General features: G+C 41.3%; 2 protein-coding genes across 2 annotated transcripts in view; one reads left to right on the top strand and one right to left on the bottom strand.

Annotated features, from left to right (window-relative positions):
* Positions 1–1,019: 1,019 nt before the first annotated feature.
* pi4kab (phosphatidylinositol 4-kinase, catalytic, alpha b) overlaps positions 1,020–20,347 on the top strand; it is a 28,536-nt gene continuing 9,208 nt past the window's right edge. The window contains exons 1-36 of the mRNA XM_080467322.1: positions 1,020–1,139; positions 2,207–2,323; positions 2,863–2,956; positions 3,258–3,346; positions 3,435–3,507; positions 3,584–3,846; positions 4,036–4,102; positions 4,331–4,479; positions 4,598–4,663; positions 4,782–4,878; positions 4,994–5,185; positions 5,329–5,429; positions 5,573–5,702; positions 7,053–7,182; positions 7,275–7,370; positions 7,452–7,635; positions 8,178–8,281; positions 9,469–9,637; positions 9,728–9,778; positions 13,813–13,921; positions 14,418–14,554; positions 14,657–14,790; positions 14,902–14,984; positions 15,062–15,132; positions 15,254–15,378; positions 16,042–16,123; positions 16,307–16,390; positions 16,675–16,764; positions 16,930–17,049; positions 18,086–18,178; positions 18,275–18,431; positions 18,545–18,672; positions 18,761–18,919; positions 19,490–19,641; positions 19,735–19,842; positions 19,944–20,071. Coding sequence (XP_080323448.1) covers positions 1,041–1,139; positions 2,207–2,323; positions 2,863–2,956; positions 3,258–3,346; positions 3,435–3,507; positions 3,584–3,846; positions 4,036–4,102; positions 4,331–4,479; positions 4,598–4,663; positions 4,782–4,878; positions 4,994–5,185; positions 5,329–5,429; positions 5,573–5,702; positions 7,053–7,182; positions 7,275–7,370; positions 7,452–7,635; positions 8,178–8,281; positions 9,469–9,637; positions 9,728–9,778; positions 13,813–13,921; positions 14,418–14,554; positions 14,657–14,790; positions 14,902–14,984; positions 15,062–15,132; positions 15,254–15,378; positions 16,042–16,123; positions 16,307–16,390; positions 16,675–16,764; positions 16,930–17,049; positions 18,086–18,178; positions 18,275–18,431; positions 18,545–18,672; positions 18,761–18,919; positions 19,490–19,641; positions 19,735–19,842; positions 19,944–20,071 — 4,231 coding nt within the window. The 5' untranslated portion in view covers positions 1,020–1,040. The remainder of the gene's footprint in view (positions 1,140–2,206; positions 2,324–2,862; positions 2,957–3,257; positions 3,347–3,434; positions 3,508–3,583; positions 3,847–4,035; positions 4,103–4,330; positions 4,480–4,597; positions 4,664–4,781; positions 4,879–4,993; positions 5,186–5,328; positions 5,430–5,572; positions 5,703–7,052; positions 7,183–7,274; positions 7,371–7,451; positions 7,636–8,177; positions 8,282–9,468; positions 9,638–9,727; positions 9,779–13,812; positions 13,922–14,417; positions 14,555–14,656; positions 14,791–14,901; positions 14,985–15,061; positions 15,133–15,253; positions 15,379–16,041; positions 16,124–16,306; positions 16,391–16,674; positions 16,765–16,929; positions 17,050–18,085; positions 18,179–18,274; positions 18,432–18,544; positions 18,673–18,760; positions 18,920–19,489; positions 19,642–19,734; positions 19,843–19,943; positions 20,072–20,347) is intronic.
* serpind1 (serpin peptidase inhibitor, clade D (heparin cofactor), member 1) lies at positions 10,173–13,469 on the bottom strand. Its single transcript, XM_080466481.1, has 7 exons — positions 13,402–13,469; positions 12,963–13,233; positions 11,743–12,386; positions 11,523–11,671; positions 11,146–11,270; positions 10,856–11,000; positions 10,173–10,735 (listed from the first exon to the last, which is right to left on the bottom strand). The coding sequence occupies exons 2-7, from the start codon at positions 13,223–13,225 to the stop codon at positions 10,544–10,546; spliced, it is 1,518 nt and encodes a 505-aa protein (XP_080322607.1). The 5' UTR covers positions 13,226–13,233; positions 13,402–13,469; the 3' UTR covers positions 10,173–10,543.

The following is a 20,347-nucleotide window of genomic DNA, read 5'->3' as shown; positions in this document are numbered from 1 at the left end:
AACCTCGATACAATGAAAATAACTGTTATTATTGGCTTTATTACATCTACATATTTCACATTTTCGGCCATCATTACATTATTGGTTGTGTCTAGCACCTTGTTCATCCATCCATCTATCTTCTACGCTGTTCAATCCTGTGCAGGCTTGCAGGGTGCTGGAGACAACCTCAGTTTGCTATGGGCGATACAACCTGGACCATCACTGCCAGTCTATCACAGGGCAAACACACAGAGACAGACAACCACCTACACTCACATTCACACCTGGGTGCAGTTTAGGGTCACCATGTTTTTGGACTTTGGGAGGACACCGACACACGGCACACAGAGAGAACATGCAAACTTCACACAGAAAGGCCCCGGCCAGTATTTGAACTCAGACCTTTCCGTTGTGAGGCGAGAACGCTAACTGTGCATACTAGCAATTGTTACCTCACAAAATGTGTGTTTCAAAGTGGGTAAAAAAAAAAGATGAACAATGAAAATACTAAAAGTTTTTCATTCATTTATTTACTGAACTCGAAATTGAGAAAGAATTTATCACGACAGACATGATTTTTTCTCATGAATATTTTCTGAAATAGTAGAAATCCTGCTAAATTAGCACGTTTGAAAAGTTTAGCCCAACTTTTTATTCATAATACATAACACATAATACATAATACATAATCGATTCAGCCAATGTTACAGTTTACCATAGTTAGGTTGGAAGAAACAGGAAGTAAAGCCAAATATGGTCACTTGCCCAATAAAGTTTTAATATCTAAACATTTAAGTGTCACTATGAAGATTTTTATTCTGTCTGAAACGTTTTTCTACTTCAGGAGGTGCTGAGCCAAAAGTTTTAGAAGGCGGTTTCCAGGTGTGTTGAGAACTGTCCCTGCTGGGCTGCCGTACTGCGGCTCCCCGTTGCTAGTAGCTGCTGCTGTTGCTGTTTCCTCCTCCCGCGGCTCCCCACTCTCTCTCTCCCTCTCTCTCGCTCGCTCTCTCCCCGCTCTCTCTCCGCTCTCTGATCGCTGGTTTAATGTGAGCGTCAACATGTCTCCGAGAGGAGTTGGTCCGAGGGGTTTTTATTTCAACACTGTGCTGTCGCTGGCTCGCTCTCTAGCCTCCCAACACCCTGCGCCCGTTCACAAGGTGAGGAAACCAAGTGCGCTCCCAGATACGTTAATGAGCTAATGCCTTAATTAGCTAATGTTTAGTAAGATTGTTCGGGGTTGTAGCCCCGCTTCCGCACAGGCGATGGCTTGTATTCTGACGTGTCGACCAGACTGACGTTTGACAACTGTGTATATGTGTTTGAGTAATACATTCTCACACTACATACTCACTGAGTATGTAGTGTGAGAATGTTTTCCCTGTCAGGGAAGCAGTTTGTTCTGCTGCTGCGTGCGAGCCGCCTGTTACTGCATCAGAGTAGTCGGGCTTGATCAGCACTGCAGTCAAACAGGTTTACACGGAGAGCAGATCCCTGCTGGACGTGATTGTCACTAACCTGTTGCAACTGGATGCACTGTCACTGCGGCTGGTGCTTATGTATTCATTTTTTTTTTTTTTTATATTGTGTTAAAAAAAAAAAAAGAAAAAAAAAAAAAGAATTATGCGGCAGATGGAACCTGCAGCATCTTTCCTCAAGTCATTGTCACTTTTCATAAAGCTTTGGTTACAGTGAGCCAGAGCCACACAGCTGACCTCCCACCTTGACAGCACACCACAATAAACCGTAATGATATTGATAAGACATGTAACAGATGTTGACAAATCATGAAGAAAATGACATAAAGTTGGCAGGCTCAGTGTGTAGTGGTTGGCACTCTCTTTTTCCTCGGAGAGAATAGTCTCAGTTCATGTTCAGACTTTCTGTGTGGAATTTGCATGTTCTTTATGCTCTTGAAGGTAAATGAGGAGTCTAAATTACCAGGAGGTATGAATGTGAGTGTGTAACAGTCTCTTGTGCTCAGCTGTCCATAGTGTACCCAGCCTTCGCCCACAGTCAGCTGATTCTCTAGGGCACTGTAGAGATGCTGCAACCAGAGAAATGAACTCTATATCTGGGACATTTTCTGTGGTGTTACTATCTGAAACGAGACACAGTAGGCTCTTGACATATATGCGTGTTCTATCAGTCCCAGCTGTCAGATGCTGTGTTTTATTTATCAAAGTGTTAAAGTTGTGCGTGTGCCTGTGAAAATGTGTTCCCTCAGGTCCAGAAGCTACAATGTATGTGTCCAGTGGAGGTCCGTGGTGTGTTCACCCTAGACATGCGCCGAAGAGATGCTGTCATCGGGTTGGGTGTGTTTCTGGTGGAATCTGGCTTACAGGTGGGTGGTGAGAGGTGTGGGAAATGTTCTTCTTCTTCTTTTTTTTTTTTTTTTTACATGCTGGTTTTGTTTCATAACATCCAGTTCTTGCAGTTTGTGGACAACATGATGGATTTAAGATCCATACATTCCAGTTTAATTTGTGGCATAGTGATTCAATAGCATCATGCAATTATTATCTGTTAGTAATATTTTCTTAGTGCTGCCATTTTCGCAGGAAGTCCCTCATAGTACTCCACATATATCAACACAATAAGCTTATTCCCTTAATCTGATTAAGATGGTGATTAGACACGTAGTTCGCCATGTAAGCCTATAACCTCATCACACTGAGACACAGTGAGGAAAGCTTGTCTGCGGTCAGATCGTAGCAGGTCCTCCTGTGTCAGAGCAATGATGCATTTTCTTGGACAGAGATTTGTTTTCTACCAGCAATAACAATCCCTCCTATTAATGATTTATCAGCTGTTGTAGGGCTAACTGAGATTTTGCCAAGTGCAATTGTTTTCAACGTGTAATGATTCGCTTTACTCGGGCAGCACAAAGACATGCTTGTTTCCTACTTGCTGAGCCTATTGAGAGGGCTGCCACGGTTCCAGTGGATTGAAGAAAACTATGGGAAAAAGGGAAAGGGTAAGAAGAATCCTCTTATGGTGGCATTCCTCTGTTGACAATGGCCGCTGTTTAATATTTGCAACTGTGCACAAATTTTTTGTTTTTAGTCACAAAGCTATACGAACATAGTTATGATATCCATTCATAAACTGACATCACATACACCACACTTAATATATAGAATTTTAGCCAGATAAGATATCAGACCAACGTACAATAAATATACTTTGTTCCTCCATTTTTGTTTGTGTATTTATGTATCATATCCCTCCTAATAATGTATTTTTTGTACATGTTTGCATCCTTTCCCTTTGTTTAGAATTCCTCCCTGTAGCAGAAACCTTCAGCTTCTGTCTGGTGACCCTGTTGGCAGACGTGGCTCAGAGGGACCCGGGCTCACGACAAGAGGTCATTTGGAAAAAATGATGAACGTAAATTTTTACTCGGGTTAGCGTGCATTGTACTAGTATACCAACGTTCTTCTGTTTCCCCACAGATTTTAAAGACTATAATGGAGGTCATCCAGGCTCTCCAGGAGATGTGCCAAAAACCTGATGATCAGGACAAAGGTATAGACACTCAAACTACAGTGTATTTCATAACCCGCTTCTGATGAAGAAAAGGCCTCATAGCTCCTCTCTGCAGTTTTCCTTTGCAGGTATATTGTCCCCAGCTTGCTTGGTATGACTCGAGCGTTCAGCCGCTACAGCAACACAGATGAAGCCCTGTTGTCCAAGTTGTTCTCCAGAAATGCGCCTCAGACCCACTGCGTCGCTGAGGAAACGGAGGGCGTGCGTCGTAGATCCTTCAATGACTTTCGTTCAATTCTGCCTTCCTCGCTGCTCACAGTGTGCCAAAGTGACACCCTGCGCAGACGCACCGGGACCAACCTGGATTCCTCTGCACAGGTCAGTGTACAGTATGTCTTGGTTTTGGAGGAATTGTACATGTTCAACAACATGATAATTTGGATCTAACATATCCTCGTAAACTTTGTGGTTTACTTTCTACTAGCGTCAGAGTAAGACATTCCCAGTGATCTTGTTATATTTGGTGAAATGTTTGAAAAGCACTGCATAATTTATTCTCCTGTGTAGGTCTTTACTGATCAAGGGGTACATTCACCGTGCTCTCCTACGGCTCCTGGTCCACATTACTTTGAAGGTAAACATAAGAAATACAAGCTGCTTTTATTATTTTCAGTTTGTCACTTTGATTGTTCATCCTCTCAAGTCTGCCTGGCTTATTAGTGACAGGAGCCAGCATAAATGAACAATGAGGACTATATAATCTGTGTCGGTTTTTACTATGAATGTGTGGATTAATTTTATTAGCTATTGTATGTAAATACACCCCAAAGGGAAACATGTTTTTCTGTCCCTTTGATTATAGGTGCCTATCTTCCAGACAGCAGCTCAGTAGACTCCGACTATTATTTCTCCACTGTCAGTTCCAGTTTCTCAATGTCTCCCCTCTTCATGGAAGGAGGGGAAAACGAGGTGGAGGTGCCCATTGATCTGCTCCGACAGCTCCTCAGCATGGTGCAGTAGCCTATTGTCCATTCACAGAAACACGATTTGTTGGCGTCCTTTATTTATATATATATATATATATTTATACTAATTTTTTTTGCATGCGTTTGTGTGCAATAATTCACAGGTGAAAAGTTTTGTTTCTGAATCCTTTTTGAAAACACTGGACACGACTATGACAGAAGTCACAGAGGTAACTATAGAACCGCCATATAACTATAGACTGTGCAAAAACTCAGTAATAAATACACATTGAAATATAGGCTTTTCTACGTTAAATAACTATCTGTTGTTGTCTTCTTTGTTTAAAGTCTAATCCTGGACTCAACCTTTATTACAAAGCCTTCAGTGACCCTCTGTATGTCTGTGTGTTCAAAATGCTGCGGGACACACTTTATTACATGAAAGGTAAAGCCTCTTATATAACTACTGATTATGCATTAAAACCGAACGATCCCTACTATGTACCTTTTGTTGTGTTTGACCGTTGCATATAATGCACTACTTGCCTCTCGTCTCTCAGCCCTGCAGCCGACCTTTGTGCGTGAAGTGCACGACTTTGTACTGGAGCAGTTTAGCAGCAGTCAGTCAGAGCTGCAGCGGGTTCTCCATGACACGGGGGGGTTGCCGGGAGAACAAAGCCTCCTCAAGCTCCGTTGCCAAGCCAACGCTGCTTGCGTGGACCTCATGGTGTGGGCCGTCAAAGATGAGCAAGGTAATCAATTGTGGCGGTGGGTGAGCAGCAGTGCGATGTGGTCAGGCATCATAATCGGAGGGATGCTGGGAGTGTTTATTATTACTGCTGGTTTTATTTCAACTTACTGATGTCTTTTTTTGTGTGTGTTTTTTTTTTTTTAGGAGCAGAAAATTTGTGCACCAAACTGTCTGAGAAGCTACAATCAAAAACCTCGAGTAAAGTCATCATAGCTCACATGCCCCTGCTCATCTGCTGCCTGCAGGTATGTCGCTGAGAGGCAGAACAGTCAAGTGGAAAGGAAACCATAAAAGTTAGATATTAGGCTGGTCATGAAATGAGGTCTTGACTTTCAAAGGTTCTTGACACGAGTCATAGTTTTGTTTAACATTGTTTCTTCTGTCGCAGGGCCTGGGCCGTCTTTGCGAGAGGTTTCCAGTAGTTGCTCACTCTGCCATGACCTCTCTCAGGGATTTTCTGGTGGTTCCTTCACCTGTCCTGATAAAACTCTACAAGTATCACAGCCAGTACAGCTCAGGTACATGCGTAGTTTCTTTCCCATAGCCATTGAAGTACCAGCGATCAATAGTTCCATATTTATCAGCATACAGAGTGTGACTCACGAGAACTCATGACTCATGCACTGTTGCAGATAAAATTAGTTTTGAGCTTCGTTGGAACACTTTAATGTATTTAAAGTCCTCTAACATGTAGGAGTCATTTTAATATATTCACTTTTATGTTGCAGTGTCAAAAGTACTCGGGCACCTCACTGCCCTTTATAATAAAATGTAGAAAATAAAACGGCACTCCCACATTAGTAAGCAGAGGTGAAAATTACACATTAATTGTTTTTCTTTTTATTGTTACACATGAAAAGGTTAACTTGCAAACCTCTAGAAATAGTAAGGGGAGATGGAGGACAATGCTATGTAGTATAATGCTGACTGCTGATTTATGGAAGCATTAAATACTGAAAAATCCCAAATGAGAAATTCTCATAATGTCTTCAACATAGCTAAAGTACAGAACAACTGATCTGTGTAAATGGCACAAGAGCACCATGGCTGGTGACACAGTGTTGAATATACATCAATACTGGCATCATTGTTGCACCAGACTCTCATTCATCATTGATTTGAACAGAGCCATCATTGATGAGCAGCTGCATACAGACAAGTAGAGATTTCAAACAAGTTGCAGTGCAATGTTGGCCGTCCCAGACAAAATGAGCGATCATTATGATTTCTCTTGTCACGGCTTAAAATCGATGGTCTTGTGTTGTAAAGTGAGAAGGGTTCATAAACATGCTGTTGTTACAGTTATGTGACCTCAGGCAGTCTGAGAAAATCTCCTGGCAGGGTGAGACATCTCCCAGCACCCGTCTCACTACACCAAAGTGTGACTGCTGCTACTATCAAGCAATAGAAATGTTGCAGAATGTGACACAAGCGTTGCAAAAAAAGAATAGTGGGTAGATTCCAAAGGAGATAAAATACTGCACGATGTCCACATTTTGTCTACTTCAAAACTGACAGTTTTCTCCTGCATATAAATTCTACTAGAACAGCTGTTCTGCTCTTGGTTTGCTTCATTTATTTCTCAAAGACATTGGTTGTGTATGTAGTCTCTCTGGCCAGGATAATCTTGCTATTCTAGAGTGCCTCATTGCAATTGACGCCTGTGATTCAGTGGAGAGCGACAATGTGCAGTCAAGCTTACTATTGTATCTAATTTGATGAAATCCATGTCACACAGTGTGTCGGGTAAATAAAACTTTATTCAATAAAAACTTTAACAAGTTTTTATTGAATAAATAAAAACTTTAACAAGTTTTTATTGCAAATTACTATTTTTCAACTGTGTCCCACTTTCTTTCTTTTTTAAGGCACTGGAGAAATTAGGATCAATGTGACCAATGAGCATTCTCAGTCCACATTCAACATGCTATCAAACAGAAAAGACCAGCCCTCCATGTACGAGCAGCTCAGAGACATCTCCATCGACAACATCTGCAGGTCAGATCCACACACCAGTGGCTCAGTTTCTTTCACACATTAATTTAAATATTCATTGTCATGTTTTTCTGTTGTTGTTTTTTTAATGACAGATGTCTCAAAGCTGGTTTAACAATGGATCAGGAGATAGTGGAGGCCTTTCTGGCCAGTCTCTCCAACCGCTTATACATTTCACAAGAGAATGACAAGTGAGAAAGAACAACTGTAGTAATGTCAACCAGATGAGTTTCCTCTTCTTTACTCAAAATTATAACTTCTCTTTCTGCCAGAGACGCCCATCTCATCCCGGATCACACCATTCGAGCACTGGGCCACATCGCGGTGGCTCTGAGAGACACTCCTAAAGTCATGGAGCACATCTTACAAATCCTTCAGCAGAAGTTCTGCCAGCCTCCGTCACAGCTGGATGTTCTCATTGTAGACCAGCTTGGCTGTATGGTCATCACAGGAAACGTAAGCACAAAGTAACCCAGGATAAGCATTTGTCAAGCATTTTCCTCCACAATTTGATGAATTTAAAGTTGAGGTTACTCAGAGCTATAAAGTCTTTACACATTCAGTGAATGTAGATAGAGTTTGTTTAAAACCGCCGCACTCCTAAACAAAATACTTCCTCTTGGTTGTGCCAGAGGAGCTGACACATTGTAATTACTGTAAACTAGCTGGCTCTTGTTTAGTTGCTCAGTGCTCTGTGCCTTAAGAATAGATCAGGGCTGATGTGCCACTGGACTGTAATGAGGTGTTTCTGACAAGCAACCAGCCCACGGTGTGATAGGTTGCAATTAACAAAGGACTGAAAGTGCATGTGACCATTTGTTAGCAGATCCAGAACACTTACACAACAGTTCCCTCTGCCCTGATATAGATCTTTCACACTGGCAGATGTTTTCTCTCATAATGTTCCTCATTTATTAAAATGAAACGGTGAATGTTGTCGGTACCATTACTCTCAGCTACAATGTTTCTCTTATTCTGATCCTCTGTTTGTCTCACAGCAATACATCTACCAGGAGGTGTGGAATCTGTTCCAGCAAATCAGTGTGAAAGCCAGCTCGGTGGTCTACTCTGCCACCAAAGACTACAGAGACCATGGCTACAGGTCAGCATCTGTTCTAAAGCTCTCAGAGGTATATTATCAGTTGCACGAGAACTGCTCCGGATCAAATGGAGACCAACTGAAAGTTTTAAAGGTGCCGTACAAGAGATTTAGCCTCTGTGTAATGGAGCTCTATGCTGTGTTATGAGTTACTGTAGCATCATCTTTGTCCCCAGTGGGCTGCAATTTAGTTGTTACCAAGAGCTCCAGAAATATGTAGCAGCATTTATAACTACTGCATCTTCACTTCTTGTTTAACTTGATGCCACCGTGAGTCACTACATCATCTGGTGGTAGAAAATGGTATCATGACTCTGGAGCCGCTTGTTTCTTTACAGTTAAAACTGTCCTTCTACTATGTTGATTATTTGAAGTTATTCTTAAATGCTGTGATTTTGTGCATATAGCACCTTTAGGACTGTTTAAAATGTAAAACAAATCTCCACTTCTAATCTAATGTCTTACGGGCTACTTGTTAGTTTATATTTTGATCTATGCAAAATAATTGTAGACACTTTTTTAAAAACTATTGCCACATCCATGGCTCTTCTCCACCAACACTGTTAACATACGATATACTGCTTGCTTTGGAAGGGTTTAGTTGGGTTCTGTTGTACTCTATCATTGTAAGAGCGCTTTGAGATGTTTGTTGATGTGATTTAGCGCTTTACAAATAAAATTGAATTGAATTGAATTGAATATAGGCTCGAACTGTTTGGTGTGCATTATGCACATTCAGCTGAATTGGCAACTGAAAAATCTGCAGTCCGCTCACTGTGTTTCAAAGCATTTTTACTGGAAATATTGAAATATTAACCACTTATCAGGCTGGTGACCAATCTTGGTAACAGATAAGAAGTGAGTTAATGACATTTACAAGACAGATTTTAATACCTGTCAAACATTAAGCTGAGTACTTATTTTGACTAACACGTTAGTTTTGACTGTAACAGTGTAGAGGAAGTGCCGACTAAATTTTATAACCTTGTTCTGCGTCATGGTTGGTGAAAAATAAGTTTCTGAATATTACGCTCTTCAACAAATTTTTAAACTCATTTTAACTGTAATTCTCTCGTTTTTTTTTTTATTTGTTAATTCAAATATTAAGCTATGAAGCCTGTTGTGAACACTTCCCTGTATACATAGTGCAACTCTCTTGACTTTGTCTGCGTCGTCACTTTCTCCAAAAGGCACTGCTCTCTGGCCGTCATCAATGCTCTGGCCAACATCGCCGCCAACCTGCAGGGGGAGCAGCTGGTGGATGAACTCATGGTGAACCTCTTAGAGCTGTTTGTCCAACTGGGCCTGGAGGGGAAACGAGCCAGCGAGCGGGCCTCGGACAAGGGGCCTGCACTCAAGGTAACCACTGCTGTTCAGCACAAACATCTAAACACAACAGGAAGTTGATAAGAAGCTCTGCTGGAACTTAATGGCTCCCTATTCCCTTAGGCATCGAGCAGTGCTGGAAATCTTGGAGTCCTCATTCCAGTGATTGCTGTGGTGAGTTTTTAAGAATCTTTTTTTTTTTGGAGGCGGGGGGGCAGAGCTGGGAGGACAGCTGAATCATTTACACAAGTTCTTCCACATGAATCCAAAGAGTAGGGTTTTAACTCCATGAACAAATATTGACCCAGTCAGGTGCAGTAGAAACATCTGCACAACCAGTTCTCTGCTGAAGGCACAGGCAATTCTTCAATTCGTATCTTTGCTGAAGGTAAAGTTCAGGCCAATAGTAATCATTGCTGACATTGTGACATATTCAGTATTTACAGCCTAGTACGAACAAACCTTCAGCACACAGTATGTGTACTGCTCTTTGTTAGTGTCTTTCAAGTGACAGATTTAGGTGTTAATGTAGTTTGTTGTACAATAACGAGGTGACATATCTGTTTTTAAAGTTATATTCTGAATTAAAATTTGGAGTTTGATCTTTTTTTTATTGTACCATATTTTGATTTCTTCCATTTTTTGTGAAATTATTACAGTTGGATAAAACAAGTTACACAGAATAATTTGGAGACCACTTTTCTTCAACCCTCATTACAACAATAAAAGAAAATTAACAAAGAGAACAAATATTCATCAACAATAACTCAAGACACTGAGCAATATCAAGGAGAAGTTTAAATGTTTAGTACAAGTCTACATTCACATAAAACCTCATTATTTGATGTTACATTTGCATATTGTGCTTAAAGTCCTTTGCTCTTAAAATCAATGAAGTGTCTGAGGTGCAGTACTGCGCTCTTTAGCAGGACTCTTTGTTTAACTCTGTGAGGGATTGACGACCCGACCCATGAACACGAGGCAGTCTGTGCGGTGCTCGTAGATCAGAAAGAGGAATGGATGATCCACAGTGAAGCGGATCTGAGAAGAGAGTGGCATGAAGCCCACCTGGGTCAGAGCTGCAGCTTCTGTCCCCTCCTCATTCACAGTGATGATTCCCTGGTGCTTCAGCTGCAGAAGGAATGCATCATTATGAAATAGTATATTGGAATTACTGTTGATCCAGTTTACTGAGTGACTCAGATTTGCATCTTTAGTTTCTGTGTTTCTGTTCTGTTGTTTCTTACTCACCCAGTTCATGGCAACCTTATCGGAGGTCATTCCAGTAAAATCCCCGCTTTCTTGGAAAATGTCAATGAGGCCCATCTCCTTCATATTCTCAATCAGGTCATAGTTCTGCTCCAGTTTAAACCGAGGCAACACAATCTCACGGGTTCTGAATGGAAGCATAAACAATCACCTTGAACTCGTGTGTGTCTGACTTTTTTGCTTTTTAGTCGAACCTTCTATGTTTCTCCCAGTACCATTAACTACACTGAAACGTCCACCGATAAAAGTATTTATGATGTGATCCTCCTGACCTGTTAGTCATGTTTTTGAGCCACTTGTTGATGACGGTGGGTGAGATCTCCTGCTCCAAGGTCCTCATGCCAGTGATCTTTCTTGGCAAGGCAATGAGCATGCTGATGTTTCCTGCATATGGGATCTGCAAACAAGAACAATAGCATTTTTTATATGCTGCTGCTGCTGCTGCTGCTGCTGCTGCTGCTTCTTTTTCTTTTTGGTTTAATAGCAATTTGCATCCGTAACGTTGCATTACCGCCATCAGCTGGTTGTTATCTATCTACGTTGTTTCCCACTGCTCTCGTTGTCCCCGTTGACTGTTCTTTTTGATATGCTGCATAGGTGCCTCGTTTCTAAATCTGGATACTGTCAAAGTCAGCATGATGTCACCCACCTGGAGGACGTCACAGTCCAGTTCGTGGTCAGCAGCAGCCAGATAGTTTCCTTTGTTGATCATCATTGGCACGCGAACGTTGGTCTTTTCAGTGACTCTAAAGTTGCGATAGTGAGTCATTTCTTTGGGGAATTTCTGTTCCCACGTCCCTGTTTATGCAAACAAAGAAGTAATTGGGCAATTTCTTAACAGTACTTTTAAAGTGCTTCTTTTCACTCACCTTTGAAGTACAAGTAGTTCAGTAGCATCAGCACCATATTTGGATCGACACTCTTCAGTGCTTCCTTGATCAGGCCTTTGGTCAGCTTTTGGATGCGGCGGTTGGCTTTGTCCAGAAAGGCCGGCTCTTTGAAGTCTACCGATTGAGGCTCAGCAAAGTAAAAGGCCTTCGTTTCAGCACGGAAGGCATCTTTCACTGTGACCTCTTTCTTCACATAGACGTCGTTTACAGAGCGCAGCATGTAGCCAAAGTTCCTCCTGAACAGCCGGTGTGTGAGCTTCCTGAAAAGCTTATGCACTGTCGTATTGTCGTAGTGGTGGCTGGCATTAACAAACTCTGCAAATCCCAGAGCTTTGTAGATCTGATCATGAGTTCCAGATCCTGCACCTAAAGACATCATCCCCATTGCGATGGAGATCCCGGCGGGTGCCAGCAAGATGTTGTCGGTCTGATTGACATCATTACGAAGACTTCGATAGAGGTTGAAACCAAAATGGGCGTTCACGATGTTCAGGCGCTGGAGGCGAGACCGACCGTGGAAGAGCCGCAGGAGTCTTGCTCTGCGGGTCTTTGGGTCGGAGGGTTCAGCAAAGATGTCGATGTCCGGGGCTGGCGTGGCGATATCGTCTATCTCATCGCCTTCACTATAAAACATCAAGAAATGTATCATTAATCATAGCCATTGTAATGGCTATCAAGCTTCCCTTATTTTCGCCTTTGTCTTCATAGCTGCTCGCTCTGTATCATAACTAACTATTGTGATGTGGATTTGCTCTAGATTTAACAGATTTTCCTGGATATATACATATATTCAACCATTTCTTCACCTCACTCATGGTCCCGCGGCTCTGGGGCCAATCCCAGGCAGAGTACAGCCTAGCTAGGTCACCATTCCATTACAGGACAAACACAGGGAGACAGTACAGGAATTCAACAACTAACCTCAAACACGTCTTTGAACTGTTGAGAGAAAACTTTGGATGCAACTGTGGCTACATACAAAGTCCAAACATGAAGGTCCTCAAGCCTGAGTTTGAGGCTGGGATGACTTGACGTGACCGCCACACCAGTGTGTCGCCTGTATCACGTCTGTATTAATAAGAAACTCACTAGGGTTTACCATATGCAACATAAAAAAAAGATCCCTTTACTCATCAAGTTATGCATGTGATGTCATTTTTCTTGCAGTCCACCACCATTTAAAAACCACTAAAACTCACATGTAGTCGTCATTGTTCGCAGCCAGGATCTTATCAAAATCAATATAATCTTCGTCATCAAAGCCGTCAAAAACAAGGTCATTCGTGACCGTGTTTTCTTTGTGGAATTCCAACGGAATGGCCTCTATGTCCACTGCATCACCCTGCTCAAATCCTCTGGGATCTGGTTTAGGATCCACAAAGTGAGAGCTGAGGTCTTTTATTCCAGCTTGAGCTGGACTAGCCAGGAGGAAGACCACGGCGATGGCAGTGATGATCCACATGATGATGGCTGAGGCAGAAAGAAACATGCATTCAGGACTACGTAGTTACCCATACAATTCAGATTGTAGATAAAATAAGTTTGAATAAATTTGTGTGTTTAAAGCATGTTGTCAACGTTCAAAAATAAAAACCGTTTCACATTCAGTTCGTCAATAGCAGACCCCTTCAGCCTTACCTTCGCCGTGTTCTGGTGGGAATTGTTGTGTTGCTCCTGTTTGTGGGACTAAGAGCACAGAATTGAATACAGACCTGAACTTTGATGTGGGCTTCTCTTGAACAAATAGACCAGATCAAACAGACCAAAAAGTCCAGTGACTGACAAAAATCTTTAACTCTTCACAATTCAGCTCATCCCTTAACAATGTTTACAATCAATTAACAGTACTTATTGCAGCTATAGATAATCTGCTGATTTTATTAACTTTTTTTTTCACTTTATTTGTGTGCAGACACAAAGTTTTTCACGATTTATTTCAATGTTGTTTTGTCTTTCTCTCCACCTATATTGGACAGTGTTCCGTTTTGTATGAAAGCATTAAACACCCTATATATCTATTTTTTTTTTTTTTCTTTTTCAACTTCACAGCTGACCAGACGGCTTCCGCCAATCAAAGAGGCGAAGCCCCGCCTCCAGAAGCTGTTCAGGGACTTCTGGTTGTATTCTGTGGTCATGGGCTTTGCTGTGGAAGGTTCAGGTGAGCCAGGAAAACACTGCTATTAATGGCTGTCACGCTGGTTCCTCACCTCTGTGTTTTATAATTTAGTGAGCTAATACTTAGAGATGCATGTTTCCAGTGGCTTATAGCTGAGTCGCAACATTGAGACATTTGATATTGATGTTTTGAAGCTCAGCTGTGACATGTGGGGACTATGTCCTGTTGTTTCTTGTAAAGGTTTAAAGATCATTATCATTATTTTCTCAGACATGGTTAGACAGGCTGTCACAAGAAGTCCTTTTTAGCCTTCGATCTTGATTATATAAGTTAGTTTTATGCAGATTTGACTTTCTGGGGATTCTTTTTCAAAGTAACATGCAGAGAGAGACATTGTTTCTTCCACCTCCAGTATGACTGCAGATAAACTACAACCATAACATGCTCAAAAGTAGTTGTTTTTAGACAATATTCTGAAAGCTGCTGGTATCCCAACATGTCTCTATATTTTTTGATGTATATGTTTTGGGTTATTCAGGGCTTTGGCCAGAGGAGTGGTATGAGGGTGTGTGTGAGATTGCTACCAAGTCTCCTCTTCTCACCTTCCCAAGTGGAGAACCGCTTCGCTCTGAACTGCAATACAACTCCGCCCTGAAAAATGACACGGTGACACCGGTACAGTCTTTAACGTCTGCTCTGCACTTAGATAGTTCTTTATGTAGCTACAATAAGGCTGTTCTTGGTTTTTTTTCTTCCATGTGAATTTCTGTTCTCAAGGCTGAGTTGGGTGAACTGCGGGCGACCATCAGCAATCTCCTCGACCCAACTCCTGAAGGATCTGCCCTCATTAACAAGCTCGACTTTGCCATGTCAACATACCTGCTCTCAGTGTACCGATTAGAATACATGAGGTCAGCTCAACTGTGACCACGAAACCAGCTCACATTTTACTTTGTCATCACTGATCCTTCAGAATAGAGAGGCCGCTTTCTGATATCACATTTCCTTTTGCACTCACTCAGGATGCTGCGATCGAATGATCCCGACAGGTTTCAGGTCATGTTTCGATACTTTGAAGATAAAGCCATTCAGAAAGACAAATCTGGTGAGGCCTGTGTCCTCAATAACTTATTTATAAAGAAAAGGAATCTGTCTTCTAAATTCCCTATGTAATATTCACAGGCATGATGCAGTGCATTATCTGTGTGGGCGATAAAGTGTTTGACGTCTTCCTCCAGATGATGGCTGAGAAGGTGAGTTGAGTGATTTCTCCAAACGGCAGCAAACATCTGAAGACCGAACCTCATCATGAAGAATACATGTTATTATTCACAGGCTCTGCATTTAAAGTCTCTGTGTGTCTTGTGTTTTTAGCCAAAGACCAAAGAGCATGAGGAGGAATTAGAGCGGCACGCCCAGTTCTTATTGGTCAACTTTAACCACACACACAAGAGGATCCGCAGAGTGGCAGACAAATACCTCTCTGGTTTGGCTGAGACGTGAGTTGGGATCTGTCAATGTCTACCTTGTTAACAATCAAGACGTACTTTAAGTACAGACATTCAGCTTCCATTCAAGAGTATTTACATCTGAATCAGGTGGATTTAAAACGGACTATATACATGTCAACCTGGTTAAGGCACAAAAGGTATTTTGACAAGTTAATACAGGATGATGAAACCGTAGTTGTTTGGTCGCAAATCTTTTGCAGTCAATGAAATAAACTCTGGGTGCCACACACTGGTGGAGTTTCCTCACAGTGAAAAGATCTGAGTTGGGCCGAGAGGAGCCTTTTGGTACGCAGTTTACATGTTCTTCCTATGTGTGCTTGGGTTTTCTCCAGGTACTTAACTTAATGAGTTATCTGTGCCCTATAAATAAAATAATAATGATATGCTAATATCTATAAAACAGCTGATCAACCAAATGTTACGTTATTTTTAATTTCTTTAAAAAGTAGAGGGCACAGATGAATTATGTTGCCCTTCGCATCTCATCTGATTTAGATACATACAGCCTCCAATTAAAAATGAATATCCACACCTGAAGGACATCTTGCTTGTATCACCTCCTATCCATTGTGGTGGTGTACTGAAGTGAAAAAGATGTCAATGTGTAGACCTGAGTATATATTTGTCTTTTTATCTCTTTGCCTAAATTAGATTCCCCCATTTACTTTGGAGCGGTCGTGTGTTGAAAACCATGTTGGACATTTTACAGACACTCTCTCTGTCTCTAAGTGCTGTAAGTATACAAAGAGGGCTGACAACACTCTTGCAGCGTGACACACAGCTGGCAAATATTTACTCAAGTGTTTTCATGTGGGACAAAAGCTATCATTATAACAGGGAGTGTTAAAATAAATGTAATTGTAAACTTTGCGTATAAACTAAGCAACAGCATCTTCTTCACTCTGTGTTCACTCAGGACATTCACAAGGATCCGCCGTACTACGATATACCTGACACCCCTTACAGGATCACTGTACCCGACACATATGAGGCCAGAGAGGTGAGCTTGAACTGTTGTTCCTCCTTTGACCACTGGAGGGCAGCACAACGATGGTTTTGAACGCAGTAGATATCGTTTTCCTCCATTGATTCCTTTGTTGAGAGCAGAGATCCTTTATTAGTTGGAATACTTAAATCAAACGTGGATTAAATGTGTGGAAAAAAAATGAAAAATTTGAATTTTATTCATTGTTGAAATTGTCAAAATGAGCAGGCTGATTTGTGTATATATTTCACTCCTGTTTATTATAAAATCTGGTTCAGTATGTAATTATTTGATTTTAGAGCATAGTCAAAGACTTTGCCGCTCGTTGTGGTGAGATCCTGAAAGAGGCGATGAAATGGGCCCCTTCTGTCACAAAGTCCCACCTGCAGGTCAGTTTCTTTACTTTCAAGTTTAAGCATTGAACAACATAGTGATGTCAAGTAAAAAGGTCAATGTTATTTTAAAAACTCTGAGTAAATCAACTCTGACATACTTTTCTTACTCAGTTTCTTTGCTTTCTGTACTTCTTTCTGATGCTTCCTACATGAATGCAGGAGTACTTGAACAAACACCACAACTGGGTGTCGGGGCTGTCCCAGCACACTGGCCTGGCCATGGCCACAGAGAGCATCCTGCACTTTGCAGGCTACAACAGACAGAGCACTACGCTGGGCGTGAGTCACAAACACACAGCTGTTCATGTTTACATAGCAAACCTCTTGTATTACGGCAGGGGCAAGAACACTTTTCTAATCCATAAAAATTATGTATTTACTCTTTAAAAAAAAACAAAAAAAAAAAAACCGAAATATTTTATTGTACCATTTTACGCAGACATGAAGCATTTAAAACCATGTATTGATCAGCATTTCCGAAAAAAAGATGAGTTTTTACAGTCATCAAGAATTATTTTCTTTGAATTATTTATTTTGCAGTCTTTATTCGCATTCAAGATACTTTAATTCTTGAGACAATAAAAATCAAGATCATGGCTGGATACTGAACTTGGAATGTAGCACGCACCTTAAAAAATGGACAAAAAAAAATTCATGTTTTTTTTTGTCGCTTATTAACATTTGTCCAACATTAATGGCTTTTTAAAAGGATAACTGTTTGTCTTTTAGTTGCTTTCTATCTGTTGGGGTAATATTAGGCAAACTTATGTGTCTTGTATCTTATGTGCACCTTCAGCACATGTGTTTTAATTCTGAATGTGTTCTTTAGCTCTGTAAGCAACAGAAGTCTAGTTGTCTAATTGTTTACAGTACTGTAAGTGTATGTGTGCATGCTTTACTGGTCTATGTGACATTATTTTGCTTGCTATGCATTTTGTACGTGTTCTTCGGCTTGCTTTCTGCTATATTTGTCTTTTCATTTGCTTCATTTGTTATATTTTGTCTTTATTAAACCGCACCGACACTGCCTACCTGGTTGATTGGCTGGTTTACGGATTTGCTGGTTGCCTGGTTACTTACCTGCAATGGACGGGTGGGTTGGTTGGCTGGTTGTCCATTTGGCTAACTGGTTTTGCTGGTGCTGTCCCCCTCCATGTGGTGAACCATAGGCTGCTTTCCCTCAGGTTGGTCTGAACAATAAACACAGAGAGACAGGGCTCAGACATGATCACCTCAGTTTACGTGTTGCATTTTATTGTTCTTTATTGTGACTCTTTTGCTCGTCAATGACACAAGAACTCTGTATTTTCATAAGATGACCCAACTGACAGAGAGGCCAGCATGTGTGAAGAAGGACTACTCCAACTTCATGGCTTCACTTAATTTGCGAAACCGCTACACAGGAGAGGTAAACCACAGTGTGAACTCCTCTTGTTCTTTCTGAAAGTTCTTTATACGTGCAATTCACCTGTGCGTGTGTCTGTGTGTGTGTGTGTTTGTCCAGGTGGCTGGCATGATCCAGTTCTCAGAGGCCACTCACAGCCAGTCGGATCTCAACAAGCTTATGATCAATCAGATGACCAGCGCTCTGGACAAAAAAGACCCTGAGGCTTTCACCCAGGCCATGTTCAAGATGGCTGCCCTGCTTATTACTACCAAAAGTAACTCACTCTGCCCCTTTTAATATTGTGTATCATTTGTTCCAACTACACTGGGATACATGTTTGGTCTATTGATTTGAATTTATACATCTTTTTTGTGTCCTGTCCTCCAGACTGTGATGCAGAGCTGCTTCACCATCTGTGTTGGTCTCCTCTGAAGATGTTCACGGAACACGGCATGGAAACTGCTATCGCCTGCTGGGAATGGCTCCTGGCTGCACACAATGGAGTTGAAGTGAAAGTATGTGTATTTTATTTATGATGTCAATGACATTTGTGACATGTTGAAGACTGGGCTGATTCCTATGATCTCTTTTCCATCTTTGCAGTTCATGCGTGAGATGGCAGGAGCTTGGCAGATGACAGTGGAACGTAAGATGGGCTTGTTTTCGGAGACTCAAGTTGAGACGGGCCCTCTGGCCGTTTCAGAGGAGAGTCCGCCTGCTCCCTGCACTCCTGATGTCACCCCTCACTTCCTCTGGATAGAGGTCATTCACACACTTGACACGCTCCCTTTTATTGCCACCTTTTGTTAGAAGTAAAAGTTATCTGACTTGGTGTCATTGAGTACACACAAGCTGGTAAAATTCAAGAAATGTCATTCTTGTTTAACAGTTTTTCTTTATTTCTCATGAAGATACATGTATCATTTAACATTATTTACATTTTATGATACCAGCAGCAAATTTGGGTTGAATTCCAGTTTTCATGCATTTCAAAATCCAATGTAATGTTTTCAAGGGCTGATCAATAGACAGGAAAATACACTTGTTGATGGGTAAGAGTTAGAGGCTTTTGAATAAATGTTACAGTACCTTTAGTCCCTGCAACAGATGCACCTGAAGCATTTGTTATGGTTTTGTATTTTATTCTGACTGAATTACATAATTCAGTTTTTTACATAAATGTGACTAAAAAATAAATATAATAGTAGTAATAAAATTATACAACTTTGCAGTTTAATATTTTTTACATTATCTTCACACATCATTTGTCACTTAACTATTCAGTGCTCTTTCATCAATGTTGACAGTTTTATTTATTTTTTCCTCCTATAGTTTCTTGTACAACGTTTTGAGATTGCCAAGTACAGCAGCGCCGACCAGGTGGAGATTTTCACTACTATTTTGCAGCGGTCTCTTTCTTTGAGTGTCGGCGGAGCCAAAAGCAGCCTAAACCGACACGTTGCTGCGATTGGGCCTAGATTCAGGTACCGTGTTTCTCTAACACAGCCTCTCGATCATTGAGTGGTTTAGTATCAAAATAATGGATCTGCAGCTCTTGTGTCATTGCTTCATTTCAGGCTTCTGACTCTGGGTCTGACTCTCCTACATGCTGATGTTGTGACGAATGCGACCATAAGAAACGTGCTGAGAGAGAAGATCTATTCCACAGCTTTTGACTACTTCAGGTAGAGGGTTTTTTTTTTTTTGTGTTGGGGGGGGGTGTTAAAACATACGTTTAAAGCCATCGTACTGTCCATTAACACCATCATCATCTGTCTTTTTGTAGCATCACACCCAGGTTTCCCACTCAAACAGATAAGAGGCTGAGAGAAGACATCAGCATAATGATCAAGTGCTATGCCTGCCTGCTGTCTGACAAGAAGTATCTGGCTGCCAGTCAGCTGGTTCCTCCAGGTACAGCACTCTGGAAACTCTAGTCTCACTTTTGGACGTTGCACCTTTTTGTATTGGCATCACATGTGATCTACTGACTGTTAGGCTGATAGGAAAATTAGTTCACCTGATGCATGCAAAACAGCTCTTTTGCTTTTATTTTAGAGACGTCTGCTTTAGGTTTTTTGGAGCTGAGCCACATCGTTACCATGTAAATCTGTGGACTTGTATTAGAACAAGGAATGTCAAGGTTCTACTGAGATATGAAGATCTAGATATTCATTCCCTCAATATGAA

This window comes from Lipophrys pholis (assembly GCF_963383615.2).
Source record: "Lipophrys pholis genome assembly, chromosome: 7".
Classification (NCBI taxonomy): domain Eukaryota; kingdom Metazoa; phylum Chordata; class Actinopteri; order Blenniiformes; family Blenniidae; genus Lipophrys; species Lipophrys pholis.
This window is presented reverse-complemented; position numbering and strand designations above follow the sequence as displayed.